This window comes from Canis aureus, chromosome 16 (assembly GCF_053574225.1).
Source record: "Canis aureus isolate CA01 chromosome 16, VMU_Caureus_v.1.0, whole genome shotgun sequence".
Lineage (NCBI taxonomy): Eukaryota > Metazoa > Chordata > Mammalia > Carnivora > Canidae > Canis > Canis aureus.
In genome coordinates this window covers 39,292,945-39,309,895 of record NC_135626.1, presented here as the reverse complement: position 1 = coordinate 39,309,895, position 16,951 = coordinate 39,292,945, and the positions used below count along the sequence as shown (strand labels likewise).

General features: G+C 39.2%; 1 protein-coding gene across 1 annotated transcript; it reads left to right on the top strand.

Moving 5' to 3' along the window:
• The first annotated feature begins 6,750 nt into the window (after positions 1 to 6,750).
• Positions 6,751 to 16,951, top strand: KRT28 (keratin 28). Its single transcript, XM_077853162.1, has 8 exons — positions 6,751 to 7,200; positions 7,839 to 7,921; positions 8,458 to 8,614; positions 9,720 to 9,881; positions 9,960 to 10,085; positions 13,061 to 13,278; positions 15,112 to 15,167; positions 15,444 to 16,951. Exons 1-8 carry the CDS (start codon positions 6,751 to 6,753, stop codon positions 15,584 to 15,586), a joined length of 1,395 nt encoding a protein of 464 aa, XP_077709288.1. The 3' UTR covers positions 15,587 to 16,951.

Sequence of the window (16,951 nt, the reverse complement as noted above, 5' to 3'; positions counted from 1 at the left end):
CCTACCCAACACCAAATACTACCATAGTTCAGAAATTCTACTTTAGTTGGCATATCTATTTGCCAGACCCCCTTCTTCAGAGCCAGTCTCCTAAGCTTCACTGTTGAAGTCCCAACACGCCACACTGTAAAACCCTAAAACGTTGCTGGGTAAGAACTCTGAGCTGCCACTGTGTATATAATGACTGCTGTTCAGAAACACTACCTTTTAAAGTCCCTAACAAAGTTAGCCAAGTCTTAGGATTTAGAGTACTATTAAAATCTGAAACAGCCATTCTTACTCTGAAGAAATAAGTGTTTTTATATTCAGTGTCCCAAAAAGATAAATATGTTTCTATGAGATCATTGTGTTTGTTATTAGGCTTTGTCTCTTGTATCCATTCCCATCACCACCACCACCTAACCCTCCACCCCAAACCAGGATCTCAGCTGGTCAGAGTACTTCATCTAGTTGGGTGGTGACCCAAACCTTCTTTCCTGAAAGTTCTAAATTGTAGTTCTGTCTTCTTACCTTTTCAGTCTTCCAATACCTTCTTAAACAATTACTTACGTTACATTTTCTCTGATAAAGTAATCATCTGTGATAAAGAACTACTTTTTGAATGTTAACTTATTGTGAAAATTCTTTCACTGTATAGGTAAGCCATGCTGTACACTTTAAATAGTGGTATATATCAATTATATCTCAAAACAAAAAAAAATTTAAATAGAACTTTCTGAACTGGACAAACTGCACTTTAATAAAGACTGTCTAAACAAAGTTTGATTTTAACAAGGACATTGGTATTTATAGTTCACAAAAATTATTAACTGTACAGATCACTATTGTTATTACATGGGTTTATCATGTAGCTATTTAAGCAAGACAGTGTCCAGTGAAACCAGCAGAGCCAATTCTGGCACTCATGTGGAATCCTAAACAGCAAAAGCTTGTCTCTCTAGAAGGATTTGCATTGTGCTGCTTAAAGCTTTGCATCAGGGGTCTGACATCTGTGACGGCTCAATTTTGCTAGGGCATGGCGAAATAACTTAGTTACGGCCACTTTCCCCTTAGTTATAGGGGAAATAGCTTGAGTAAGGTAACTAAGGTCCACCCAGTATCCAATCTACATTGCATCAGGAGAGTGAGAATTAGGGAAAGAGATCATCTGTGACTTAAAGCATGCATTTCAAAGTCAGTGGTTCCTTGTCTTCATATTCTGACACTGGCATTTACAAATCATGTAGTTTGGACAAATTACTTCAACCCTTCTGAGTCCCAGTTTTCTTATATATATAATAGAGATAATAACTACTTCATTGAGATTATTGTGGGGATGACTTAATGCCTAACACCCTTAAAGAATGCCCTCCATGGAGTAGACACTGAAGAAACTATTCTATTTTGCACAGAGAGGAAAACCATCAACAAAATGAAAGGGCAACCTACTGAATGGAAAAGATCTTTGCAAATGATCTATCTAATGGGGGTTAATGTCCAAAATATATAAAGAACTTACACAACTCAAAACACAAAACACACACATGCAAAAACAAAATCCAGCTAAATCTGGGAGAACACATGAGCGGACAGTTCTCCAAAGAAGACATACAAATGGCCAACAGACACATGAGACGATGCTCGACATCACTAATTATCAGGGAAATGCACATCAAAACCATAATGAGATATTACTTTATACCTGTCAGAACAGCTAGAATGAAAAAGAAATAACCAGTTGGCAAGGGTGTGGTGAACATTTGTGCGCCGTTTGCAGGAATGTAAATTGGTACAATCACTGTGGAAAACAGTATAGGTTTCCTCAAAAAATAAAAAATAGGAATATAATATGATCCAGTAATTCCACTACTGGAATATTACTCAGTCGTAAAATTAAGGATAAGATATCTTGCCATTTGCAACAGCATTGATGGACCTAGAGGGTATTATGCTAAGTGAAATAAGTCAGACAGAAATACAAGTACCATATGATCTCACTTAAATGAGGAATCCAAAAACAAAACAAAAGGCAGAAACAGACTCATAAATACAAAGAACAAACTGATGGTTGCCAGAGGGGAGTGTGGCAAGGAGATGTACACTGAGTGAAGGGGAATAGAAAATACAGGTTTCTAGTTATGGAATGAATAAGTCACAGGGATGAAAGGTACAGCCTAAGGAATATAGTCAATGCTATTGATATAGTGGCTTTGCATGGTGACAGATGGTAGCTACACTTGTAAGCACAGTGTAAGTATTGAGTTATCAAATTGTGATGTTGTACACTTGAAACTAACGTAATATTATGTGACAACTATACTTCAATTAAAAACTAAAAACATTTTGAAAAATATTTTCAAAATATTTTTTAAAAACTGAAAAAAACAATCCTGAAATTTGGTATCTACTATAAGTTTTTAATTCTGTTCCTTTAATGTATCTGCTTTTATTCCTTAGTTATATTTTTAAAGGGTATATAAACAGCCTTTATAATGTGTGCTCCTGGTCATGTATTAAATAAGCCCAAATAAATAAAGGTTTTATAAAGAAAATAAAACCACACACACACCAAACAGTATTCTGTTCATCGTCAGAGAAGTATGTTTATTGGCTATATAATCTAGTTTCTCCAAAGATGGATATGAGCATCACAATAAATTGTCAGAGCAAGTGATCATTAACATAGTCTGCCATGGGGTAGAGATCAAGGTGAGATTGCTGTCCTGGAGCTGCAAAACAAAATTCCAGACAGTAAGAATAGTGGCAAGAGTGTGTCACAGAGAATTAGGACTAATGTAGTCCTGTGAACCTGAGGTCCAATAAAACAGCAAAAGGTTTGTAAAGGTAAGTGGGAAGGACCAGATGACTGTCCCAAAGGTTTGAGATAGTTGACCATCCCTAAAAGCTATAGCTGTGGTCACCTGGATCATGAGGCAAATGACCCACGCTGCATCTTTGAGTGACAAAGAGAAGTTATCACAATAAAAATAAATGCAGTCTGGAGACCAGGTATGAAGCATATTTTTTTAAAAGGATACTTTTTGAACTAGGTTGTCCTACAGAAAGCCATGCCAAAGGATGAAGGACTCTTTGAGTTGTCACATTGCTTTTCAGTGTCTCTTAATAAAAAAACATCATCTCACACCTCAACACTGAATAAGAGATCCTTGCAGCCTAGTGCCAGTTAGAAAGGGAATTACTGTGAATTAGTACAAATATTGGACATTACCTGGGGGAAGAATTCGAGTAATGCTCTGAAAATACTTTTGTCCTTTGGGATTTTAGCAAAGAAAAAAATCACATACTTAAGCTTCTAATTAACCTTTCCTACTCAGAATAAGTTATCTCAAAAGAAATGCTTGAAAAGCATGAATAAATAGGTTCACAGGCTAGCTGAGCCATAACAAAGCTAATGACCTTTTTGGAAGAGAACTCTCATTCAAGTTTTGACCTATAGAGCCTCTGGAAGGTTTTCTAAAGTAAGAAATGTGAAGGGAAGACAAGAAAACAAAATGGCACCAAAATGCACTTCAGTAGATTGAAAATAGTTGTAAAGATAAAAGCAGGTGGGAGATGGCTAATAAATACATAAAAAGATTATGCTCAACATCACTAATCATTAGGGAAATGCAAATCAAAACTACCATGAGATACTACCTCACACCCATTAAGAAACTACCATCAATAATAATAATAATAATAATAATAATAATAATAATAACAGAAAACAGCAAGTTTTGGCAAGATTGTGGAGAAACTTGAATCTTTGTGCCCTCTTGGTGGAAATGTAAAATGGTATGGATGCTGCAGAAGTCAATATGATGACTTCTCAGAAAATTTTTTTTTAAAGTACCGTATAAGGGGCACCTGGGCAGCTCAGTGGTTGAGCGTCTGCCTTGGGCTCACATCATGATTCCAGGGTCCTGGGATGGAGTCCCGCATCGGACTCCCTGCAGGGAGCCTGCTTCTCCCTCTGCCTATGCCTTTGCCTCTCTCTCTGTCTCTCATGAATGAATAAATAAAAACTTTAAAAAAAAAAAAAGTACCATATGATTTTGCAGTTTCACTTCTGGGTCTAAAGCCAAAAGAATTGATGTTAAGGTCTTGAAGAGATATCTGTGTGTGCCACATTCACAGCAGCATTATCCACAGTTAGGGCTTGGAAAGCATTTATTTTCTTCCCCTCTGTATGCCCTGCTACTCATACAGTGCCTTATGCATAGTATGTGCTCATTAAATACTTCTTGAATGAACAAAAAATGAATGACTGACACCTGATAGGCAGCATAACTGTAGTCAAAAGTTTCATTTGGCTATTAACTAGATATTCTGGCAAGAATTTTGTAAGAAATATGTTTTATGTTTTTCATTAAAGAGATTTTGGCATCATTTGAGTTCCTTTTCCATCTGACTTTAAGATAACTGTACTTAACAGAAGGACCACCACACTGAATCCCAAGGTCTATTCTGGCCTGATTCACCCTGCTTCATGTTGTATGTCCCTAAACAGTCCTTGTCCTCTGTTTTCTCATCGTTAAATCAGAAGGAAATCTCTCTTACTAATTCCCAGATGTTTTGTAAGGTTCAAATAAGATAATGTACAAAAAATCCCTTTGGAAGCTGTAAAGCACCATATAAACATAAGGAAAGCTTGTCTTTATACTCTTCGTACTCTGAACTTTGAGAAGATAAATATTGAGGTTGCTTCTTACCAAGGGTTTAATAATTTCCAGCTGAAGGCTCAAAGGACGCAAGCTGAAGTGTGAGTCAGCGCCAAGCAACATCCATTTGCAGGTGAGCGCTGCCCCCTGGTGGAAATAAAAGGTCAGGGACAATTGCTGTGAAAGGTGTGGGATCACCAGGGGTGATGCTAATGAGGGAAGCAAGTTATTTCAACTTAAGCTTTAAAAAAAAAAAAAAAAAAAAAAAAAAAAGCTTCTTTCCCTTTTGTGTCACAAAATGTTCTTTGGAAATTTTTTTTACATCTGAAGGATGCATACACATTACACCAAAAATTTGTTTAACTATTATTTACAGCTAATAATCAGACACTGAAGAGATTTATAATTCTTCGTTTTAATATCCTAATTTTTTAATATTTCAATTTCAATAATTCAGCAACTTAAGAGAATAATTTCACAATTTAATATAACATGTTAAGACTATTGAGGGAATTATATAAAATAGGTATTTGTATGGGCGTAAATCATTTAGAGAAATTATTTGTATCTTAAAATAGACTCATGATGCCAGACTCTCAGTGCTATCTAGAACATATGCCAAATCTTCCTCTGGCATGTTCCTGGTGACTCTGAACAAATCGTTTAACATTTACAGCTCTCAGCTTGCCCCATCCGACAAAGGGGCTAAATTAGATAATGTCTAAGACCTTCTGCTGCTTTAAAAAATCCTACAATTTTGCCCAGAAAGTGCATTTAAAGGCCATGCCGATGACAGCCACAGTGCTAGCTGACCAGGCTTCAGACTGCTTGTACCAGCACAGTTCCAGGAGACACCCTGACTGTCCTCGAGGCAAAACAGTTTTATGCCTGTCTTCACCACAGAATCTAGAACCATAGAACCAGTCAAGCCCAACCAAATCCCTCCTATCCCTCCTTTTCCTGTCCTCTTCACCTGCTTCACCCCCACCTTCCTGGCAACTGCCTCAAGAGGAGGCTTCTCAGGTCAATTCCTGCTCACTTCTCCGCCCTCTCAGCTAGACTGCCTCTCCCCTTCCCACACACATACCCAGTCAAACTCTTTGACAGAGAAGGCTAAACACGATCCAGCTTCTGCCTGACATTTCTTTTTTTGTTTTCCAACCATACATTTCTTAGAGACTGTACCCATATCTTTTCCATCTCTGAGTAATTTACCATCATGTCTTCATTTTTTAATTTAGCTTTGAACACCAGATATAGTAGCCATACATGTTAAATAAAGGAATCAGTTTATATCTACGTTATTGTTCAAGGTAATAAATAGATGTTATAATCATAGTAAAACCAGAGAAGTTACCAGGATCATATTTTTTAAATGACACATTTATTTTTTGCTATGACAGGATAAAATATGTTTCTTTACATATTTATGGTTATTTTTTATGGTTACAATTAATGGTTCTCTTTTTTAAGATTTTATTTATTTATTTATTTATTTGAGAGGGAGAAAGCATGAACAGGGGAGGGACAGAGGGAGAGAGAGAAGCAGACTCCTCACTGAGCAGGGAGCCTGACAGGTGGCTCAATCTCAGGACCCTGGGATCATGACCTGAGCTGAAGGCAGACACTTAATCGACTGAGCCACCCAGGTGCCCTTAATGGTTCTTTATATACCACCCTGATAATTAAGACCCTACTGTAGCTAGTTGGTGGTACCCTATCACAATCAAACTTTTAACTTTATATCTGGTGCCAGGTAATGATGGTATATTCCTAGGGTCTAGATGAAAGTAAAGGATTACTCACCCAAAATTAGAAGTTAAAATAATGAACTTAATATAGACTGAACCCTGTTATATTTAAGATAACAAATATCCTGAAGCAAAGGCTAAGGATGTTAGACATCAGATTACAAAAAAAAAAATCTAATTATACATAATTTCATGCTAATCTGGATGATGCCATTTTTCTTCTGGCATGCATAACTTAAATAGAAACACCCAATAATTGTGTATAAAAGCTCAAAGAAACCATCAGCACACAATATTCTGTTCACCTTTGAAGTTACAACTATCTTGTTACAGACAAGGTGAACGTTTCTCTTTCTGTCATGTCTCTCCGATTTTCTACTGGGTCCAGACATATTTGCTTATGGTCTGGAACTGGATCTGCCAGGCCATCCAGTGGAGGCTATGGCTTTGCAGGCAGCAATGCATGTGGCAGCTCCTTTGCTGGAAGTGGATTTTCCTGTGCCTTGGGAGGGGGCCTGGGCAGTATTCCTGGGGGGAACCATGCTGGTGGTGTCTTCGGAAGCGCTGCTTGTTCTGGATTTGCTGGAAGTGAAGGGGGACTTCTGTCTGGGAATGAGAAGGTGACCATGCAGAATCTTAATGACCGCTTGGCATCCTACCTGGATAACGTGCGAGCTCTGGAAGAGGCAAATGCTGAACTAGAGAGGAAAATCAAGGGTTGGTATGATAAGTATGGACCAGGATCTTGCCGTGGACTTGATTATGACTATAGCAGATACCATCTAATAATTGAAGATCTTAAGAATAAGGTGAGGAATCACAAATCTGAAAATATTCAAAGTATTTAAAGCTAAGAATTACCTAGCAAAAAGAACATGAACAGGAAATGCTTCATAACTGTTATCTGTCATTTATATTCATATTTATTTATTATTTATTTTCATAAATAATTCTTCCTATTAGTCAAAAATAAGCACTTTGATGCATGAATTTCAAGTAGCTTAAATGTTACTAGTTTTGAAATATATTCATTGATAAGAAAGTGTTGCATTCTAAAAGTTACATGAGTAGATAAGAGATAATCACATTTGTAATTTTTAGAAATTAAAATTCTAAATATTTTGGTTGTCACTTGAGGAAATGAGATATTTTAAAGATTTTATGTATTTATTCATGAGACACACAGAGACATAGGCAGAGGGAGAAACAGCCTTCCCCCACCCCCACCCCCTCACCCCCACCCCTGTGGGGAGCTCCATGCAGGACTCGATCCCAGAACCCCAGGATCATGACCTGAGCCAAAGGCAGACAATCACTGAGCCACCCAGGTGCCCCAGGAAATAAGATATTTACGCAAAAGTTCATTGTGTCACATTTTTTATTTCCTGAGATAACAAATTATAAGAGCAGGCTTATTTGTTGTGTCCTCCCTTTTGATTTCTTCTAGATTATCTCTTCCACTACTGCTAATGCTAATGTAATTCTACATATTGACAATGCCAGACTGGCTGCTGATGATTTCCGGCTAAAGTAAGTGATAGAAAACAAACACTCTCTAGAAAAAGTTTCCTGTCTGTTTAATATGTTAAGTAAAATTTCAATTTCATCCCGAGTAAAATAAACTATAAAAGATTAAGGAAAGTAATGCATGTTATAATACAACAACACCCTATGACACAAAGCATGTTATTACAATCAGCTATACTCACAGTTTATACATGTTTATTACATTCTTGGGACAAAACACCACTGTATATGAATAGCGCCAAGCACAGCTCGTAAATATGCATCAAGCAAGGAAAAATAGTAACGAAAATAAAATTCTAAAATGGCATATTTTTATTTAATCAGGATCTGCTATCAGAATTTGTATCATTAAATAACTGCCAATTTCCTTGCATCGAACTTGGTAAAAGGAGTGGAGGAAGGCTTTCACTGTATGCTTTTATGACATTTTGAGTCCCAATTCAATTTCCAATGTGCCGCTGAAAGCAATCAAACTTTTATTTTATTCTACCTCTTGAAGTAATCTAACTTGTGCTGAAATTCATTGAATGCTCCCCAAGGTACGAGAATGAGCTTGCCCTTCACCAAAACACAGAGGCTGACATCAACGGGCTGCGGAGAGTCCTGGACGAATTGACACTCTGCAGGACTGACCAGGAGCTGCAGTATGAATCCCTGAGTGAAGAGATGAGGTATCTCAAGAAGAACCATGAAGAGGTAGGAGAAACTGTACTTCTAGTCAAATCATGATTCTGTACATTTTAAATACTTTGGGGGGACATTAAATTACAACAGTATTGTTTAAATTATTATAATAGGCTTTTTACTATATGTATTTTTACTATATATGTCATTCATATAATATTAGTTATTATATTAATTATAACTATTAAAATAGTATGCCCATTGTAATAATTTAAACCATGCCAAGGCATATAAAGAATTTCATTTCTCCCACTCTCTAACCTTCTAATCCCATCTCCCAAGGTTATAAATATTAACCATTTGATCTGTACCCTTCCATTTGTTTAGGCTGATATAATATTTTATCATTTTGAAAATGGTGCATTGCTTTTGCATTCATACACCCATCTCTGTTTGCACCAGATTATTTCTTTCATTCATAAATGTCTATCCTGAGGTCAACCTTCTCACAGAAGACCTCTCTGACTATGAATGTCATTGTTTTCTCCACTTAATGAGTCTGGCTTTACTTGAGTGTTGAACTCGCCCAATAATATATTATTATCATTATTATTATTATTATTATTATTATTTATTTTCATCAATAATTATTCCTATTAGTCAAAAATAGGCACTTTGATGCATGAATTTCAAGTATCTTAAATGTTACTGGTTTTGAAATATATTCGTATATTGTATGTATGTATGTATAGGGTGTATCATTATTTGATACATTATACCAAGCAGCTTCAAACTCCTTTAAAAAAAATGATTATCCCCCAAATAGTCTCCAAAACAATAGATGATTAAGAAGGCACACGATGAGACGAGCACTAGGTGTTATACTATGTTGGCAAATTGAATTTAAAGAAAATTAAAAACAAAAAACAGTAGATGAAAATGTTTCAGAAATCACCCGATGACAGGTTCAAAAAGCCTAAAACCCCAACCCTACTGGCCCCCAAGGAGGTAATTATGGTGGAGGGAAAGGTCAGGAAGCATGAAAAAAGAGGGAGAGGGAAGAGTCACAGGGCAGAGGGCTGGGAAGGCAGGCCGCTGGGCTCCCAGCAGGAGCATGGAAGAGCAGGTGCATGCACTGACCCTACACCCATCGCGTCCTGCACACACTTCCCTGCAGGAAATGAAGGCGCTGCAGTGTGCGGCGGGAGGGAACGTGAACGTGGAGATGAACGCGGCGCCCGGGGTGGACCTCACCGTCCTGCTGAACAACATGCGGGCCGAGTACGAAGCCCTGGCTGAGCAGAACCGCAGGGACGCCGAGGCCTGGTTCAACGAGAAGGTGAGGCCGCCGCCCAGTCCCACGCAGGCCCGCCGGGCAGGTGCAAGCCTGCTCACCCCTCTGCACCCCACCTTCCAGAGCGCCACCCTGCAGCAGCAGATCTCTGACCACGCGGGCGCCACCACCACGGCCAGGAACGAGCTGACCGACATGAAGCGCACCCTGCAGACCCTGGAGATCGAGCTGCAGTCCGTCCTGGCAACGGTAGGCAGGCGAGAGCGCGGGTCAGCCTGGATTTTGTGACTTGAACTGAAACCCTCCTCTTCTTCTCTGTTAGAGCTTTCCCTACAAATCCTTAGAGCAGCAGAGAGCAAGGAAGATAGACTCTAAAACACTCAGAAAGAGAGAGAGACTGTCTGTGTTTCTTCCTCCCTGAGATCCCTGAGGATTTCCTGACTGGCCCCTGCTCAGTGCCCCTTTCACAAAAATAGCTCACGTCTTCACACAGCCCCTTCCTCGGCCCCACAAAGCAAGCAGCAGCACTATTACCCCACCTGAAAATTAAGTGTCAGGCCAAGGTCAAGGTGTCCACACAAGGCAGACCTTAGGAGCCTCCCCAGCATCTCCTCATATTGATGCAGGCCGATGAAAGCCACATGGTGCTTTCCATAAGGTAGAGAAGAGGGTACATATCTGAAACCCTATGAGCACTGTCAGCCTCTTCATCCCCGCTCATCTCACAGAGCTGGGCATTCAGCCACCTTGGCACCTACTGCCAATTATTTCAGAGGTTACCATGGAGACAATCCAGGACTAAAACTGGCTTTCCTTCTGGGGTGTGAGCTAGCAGCACCCAAAAAGCTTGATTTTGAGAATTAACGCATATACATGGCCCAAGGGTTCCCATTGTCATAGGGAGTTTCATGCTCCCCAAGGACATGAGATTGTAACCCAAAGAGAAGCACCACTATTATACAAATAAGTGCAATGAGCAGAAAGGGTAAAGATGACCCAAAACTACAGGAAGACCATTTTGATTTAACCACTCTAAAAAGGTAGAGTGCTCTCTTACCAGATAATGTTTAGATTGGAGACTTGTTTTAACCACGGACTGTCAACTGAACCAGGGTGTGCCCCTCTTGTCCTGACCTTGGTCTCCTCTGCAGGAACCCGACCCTCTCCCTGTCACTTGAGGCCCCTGGAGCCCTGCTCTCTGCCCCGTTCCCTTTGTCCCTGAGACTAGAACCCAGAGGACCTGTGCCTGCTGCTGTATCACTGAGCACAAACTGAGTACAAACCTGCCCTCTCATTTCTGAGATACATTGAAGCAAATAAACTCCTGAGTTCACAGATCAAAATGTAAGCCCTTTCACATAGGAGGTAATGTTAGAAAGTAGTTAATTCTCTGCAGCCAGGAGTACCATAGTTGGGGCTCAGGAAATAATCTACACAAAAAGCCCATGTTAGACAACATAACAGAATTATAGAATAATGGTGGTGTAGAACCTAACTTCCATACTTGAGATTCATCATATATGGATTCTAGGCAAGATCTCTATAGTTTAGTACACAAATCACATGTAAGTTGGGAATTGTCTAAATATATAAACTTTCCCTATGGTTCCCGTAGTATGCAAACTTGTAAGTTTATCCTGTTCTCTTTCCTTATCTACAAGCTAACCTTTACAGTGAACGGCTATAGATAGAGATAGGGATGCTGTGATCTCTGATTAAGAAGAGTAGTAGCAAACTTAAAAAGGAATACCAGATCTGGGTGGCCCAGTGGGTTAAACATCTGAATCTTGATTTCGGCTCAGGTCATGACTTCAGGATTGTGAGATCGAGCTCTGCTGAGTAGGGAGCCTGCTTAAGATTCTTTCTCTTCCTCCCCCTCTTTCACCGTCTCTAAAAAAAAAAAAAGAAAGAAAGAAATACCACACGAGGACACATCATCAGGGAAATTAACGTTTCAAACAGCCGAGCACACACTTCACTGACATCTTTGCCTCCTCCCCATCACCATTCTGTCCACCTTCCACTCCTTTGCTCTGGAGAGGCCAGCACCACCCATGTAATGCACCAGTTGGCCCATTTAGTAAATCAGTGGTTCTTAGCCCCATCCAACCCCATGTCTGCCTGTTATGATGAATATTTTATAACTCCCTCTTTGTCCTAGAATGAAGTCAACAAATGATATACTTAGCAATACAAAAAAAAAATGATTTAAAAAACCCCACCATACTGCCATAACTGCAATGAAAAGGAAAACTATAAGTATTTTTAAATAAAATCTAATAAATAAATATATAAAATCTATTTAACTTGTAAACACTTAGGCCCAAATACCCCAGAACATGTAATGACAGAGACAGAAGCTTACCCTTCCCTTGACAAATAGTTTTATTTTAAATGATGTAATATCAGGAGTGGCTCCATGCAAGAAGAACAGGAAAATGAGAGTGCGAATGGGGGTGGACACTCAGAAAATAACTAATATCAGGAGAAGAAATAACCACCCAGATGTACTTATCTATGGTAAGGGGAGAAGATAATTACTTTGATTGGAGTAGACATCACACGACCAGACAGATGACAGGCTGTCCAAGTGGAAAGGAGGAGGTGTAATATTCGTAAGAGTAGTGTGGAAATAATGACCTGTACTGTGCTATGAATATATCTCTTGTGTCGAAAGCCCACCCCCATTAAGACATTCATTCTTTCTCAAGTACTCTATAAAAGGCCTTTGAATAACAACAGCAAATCCGGAACAAATCAGAAAAGGAAACAGCAGCACACAAGGCCTTGGAGCAGTGGTGGGGTAGGTCTCTAGAGACAGTGGCAGAAAATGATCAAAAAACCAAAACCAACCCCAAAGTAAATATGTAATGTCAATATATAAAATTTCCAATATGATTTCTTATGGCACTATCCCCTCCACCAAAAGAGTTTTTCTCTGCATGATAGGAAATATTACCTAAATATCACAAAAGTCCATCGAAACAGTCAAAAGTCTCATGGGAAAGGGCCATTTATGCCATATCAGGTCATCCAGCATGCCGCCCCTCCACCCCGTAAATGCCTGTGACTTCCCCTTCCTCTGCACCTCCCATGTTGTTGTGATGATCCCCCACAGATTTCCAAAACTCACCTAGAAAGCAGTGCTGCTGTTTGCTGAGAAGTGCTGGTCTGCATAGTCCTCCAAGAGGCTTCATCCTTGCTGTGACATCTCTTGTCCTCAGAAACACTCCCTGGAGTGCTCCCTGACCGAGACCGAAGGCAACTACTGCACACAGCTCGCCCAGATCCAGGCTCAGATCGGGGCCCTGGAGGAGCAGCTGCACCAGGTCAGAACTGAGACCGAGGGCCAGAAGCTGGAGTATGAGCAGCTGCTTGACATCAAGGTCCACCTGGAAAAGGAAATTGAGACCTATTGCCACCTGATTGATGGAGATGGGAAGTAAGTAACACCATTTGAAAATCCGATATTTTGGGATGCCTGGGTGGCTCAGTGGTTGAACAACTGCCTTTTAGCTTGGGTTGTGATCCCAGGGTCCTGGGGTGGAGATCTGCATCAGGCTCCCTACAGGGAGCCTGCTTCTCCCTCTGCCTAAGTCTCTGCCTCTCTATCTATGTCTCTCATGAATAAATAAAACAGATCATTAAAAAACTGAAAATCCAGTATTTTATCAGATAGGTTTTTACTTATTTTAAACCACAACCATGGGCTGTCCATGTTCCATGCCTCCAATCCTTTTCTTCTTCATTCCATCTGCAGTCATCCCTTCCATATTTTGTACATCACAGCCCCTTCTTCATCTGCTTTGGATGACCCCAGTCATCCCTGCAGAAGACCCTATTCATTATCCATGTTAATCATTCTAGGTTTTGAGATTACTCCCCACCAGGCTTTACCCATCTTTCACTCCCTTCCAAATATCATTGCTGCCCTCAAATAAACATAGTCTGTGCAACCCCCAGGATCTATATGTTAAAAAAAATAAAAGGTAGGGATGCCTGGCTGGCTCAGTTGGAGGAGTATGCAATGTTTGATCCTGGGGTTGTGAGTTCAAGTCCCACATGGGTGTAGAGATTACTTAAATTAATAAGGGAGTCAGAGCAAGATGGCAGAAGAGTAGGGTCCCCAAGTCACCTGTCCGCACCAACTTATCTAGATAACTTTCAAATCATCCTGAAAACCTACGAATTCGGCCTGAGATTTAAAGAGAGAACAGCTGGAATGCTACAGTGAGAAGAGTTCGCACTACTTAAATAAATAAAAAACTTAAAAAAAAAAAAAAAAGGAGTAAGTGCACCTGGGTGGCTTAGGAGGTTAAGCCTCCAACTCTTGATTTTGGCTCAGGTCATAATCTCAAGGTTGTGAAATCCAGCCCTGTGTTTGGCTCTCCACTGGGCAAGGAGTCTGCTTAAGATGCTGTCTCTCCTTCTGCCCCTCTCCCACTTCTCTCCCTCTCTTAAAAAAAAAAGCATAACTTTCATTAAAAAAGTATATATTTATAAATGTATATATAGACCATGTACGTATATCAATATGCATATATACTCTCCTTAAATTTTAAATTCTTGGGTTAGGGCAGCCCCGGTGGCGCAGCGGTTTAGCGCCACCTGCAGCCCAGGGTGTGATCCTGGAGACGAGTCCGGCATCGGGCTCCCTGCATGGAGCCTGCTTCTCCCCCTGCCTATGTCTATGCATCTCTCTCTGTGTCTCTCATGAATAAATAAATAAAATCTGTAAAAATAAATAAATAAATAAATAAATAAATAAATAAATAAATAAATAAATAAATAAATAAATTCTTGGGTTAAAAAAAATCAAATGGAAATAAAGTTGTTTTATGTCCTCTATTTAGAAGACATTTCATTACTTTCACCTCCTACAAATGTTTAATATTTTCCTTTATAGAAAACTAATATCTGTTCTTGGCATACAAAGTTCACTTGAGGGCAGCCCGGGTGGCTCAGCGGTTTAGCGCCGCCTTCAGCCCACGGCCTGATCCTGGGATCGAGACCCACAGGGGCTCCCTGCATGGAGCCTGCTTCTCCCTCTGCCTGCGTCTCTGCCTCTCTCTCTCTCTCTCTCTCTCTCTCTGTGTCTCTCATGAATAAATAAATAAAATATTCAAAAAAAAAGTTCACTTGAGTTCATGTTCATCATTTGACTCAATGAATATTTAAGTGATAAACTATTGTCACTATTAAATGATATTGAAGAATATAGATATATAGATACAGATATAGATATATTAAAGAATAAACTGGGATTTTTTTGCAGCTCATGCTCCAAATCAAAGGGCTTTGGATCAGGAGGCTCAGGGAATTCATCCAAAGGTAATAAAATCTAGTTCTATTTCTACTGCAAGTACTTTCATGTTAATGGTAATCATATAGTGTGGCAACATTTGTATTTAAATAATTTTAATTAAAGTACTCGGAAGTTAAAGTATTACTTTAAGTGGATAAAATTATACTAAACTATTATTGTAAATCTACACATACTCTCTCATCAAAGTGTACATAATATGTTATATCACAGCTAGCACTGGAATTCTTCCCCATGTAATCTTTTAGCTGGAATATGTGTATTCACAGGTGTTTTATTTCTAGAGTTATCCAAAACCACACTGGTAAAGACAGTGGTTGAAGAGATAGATCAACGTGGTAAAGTTCTATCATCAAGAGTTCACTCCATTGAAGAAAAGACATCTAAAGTGACCAGTGGCAAAACAGAGCAAAAGGTTCCTTTCTAGCCGCCATAGAGAAGAGAACAGTCTGGGAAAGGATCCTGCACAACTACATTATTCTAAATATCAAGGAAATTTTTTTTTAAAACCAACTTTCTGCCCTTAATAATAAGTTACTTAGCAAAAATACTTTTTTTCTTAGCTAATTTTTACAGGGTTTTGGATGTCTGTTTTCAAATAAATAAAAAAGTGGATGTGCACTCCTTTCCATTCACTCATAACCAATAAACAATTATTTGAGTTTTTTTTCCTACATCACAATCATGGGTATACATTTATGGAATCTATTTTCATTGCCTTTCACTCTGGTTTTAAATAATAGTGAATATCATGTGGCACTTAAATATTATTATTCACTAGGCATAATCTTTAAATATCTCACCCTTTTGCATGGACAAATAACTAGGAAAAAAAATTAGAAATTCTCCTGTGATTGAAAAGTTCCATCACTAGATGGCGCCTCCTGGTATCTTACCAATGAGCCTATCAAACTTCCTGGGGATCTGGATACTTACCAGGGTACTTGTTCCCCTATAAACAAGATTAACTCTGGGAAGATCCACAGCATTGAGCCTCCTGTGAATGATTTTTTTCCTAGAGCAAACTTTCTGTCGAGCTCCAGATAGCATCTAGCTCAGACTTTGCAGGTCATAAGGTCTCTTTTTTCAACTACTTGGCTAAACCATTGTAGCAGAAAACAGCCATAGACAATCAGTAAATGAATGAACATGACTGTGTTCCAATAAAACTATTTATGGATACTGCAACTCAAATTGCAACTAAGTTTGACATATTATGATATATTATTCTTCTTTTGATTTTTTCCTAACCATTTAAAAATGTAAAAACCATTCTTAGCTCATGAGCTACACAAGAACAGGTGGCAGACCACATTCAACCCACCAACACCTGGTCTAGAACTTAAAATCTCATGAGGGTGATGAACGTTATGGTTATTGCGTCTTTCTATGTTTCCAGATCAAAATGTATGGTAAGGAATCCTAACAAATGTTAAATTCCCTAAAAGGAAAGCAGCTCTCCTATTTCTGTTATGTGGCCTGATTCTAATGAGAAGCTCCAATAAAGGCAGGACTGCTATCCAAAACACAACAGCTTGGGAGTTCAAAGAAGTGACAAAGGATGGGATGTTTACAAAATCTTGAGCCAAAAGGGATCAAATGAAGTTAATACCAGAAATTCATGGGCAAATAATCTCCCAAGTATAGAGTGTACAGGGCTAGCTGCATAATTTGCAGGGCTAAGTGCAGGATGAAAATTTGGAGTCCCTTGTTCAAAAATCGGGGGGGGGGGGGGGGAAGTATCATTAAAGGCACTAAAATATGATGTTTTCCCTATCTTCTGCAGTCATAC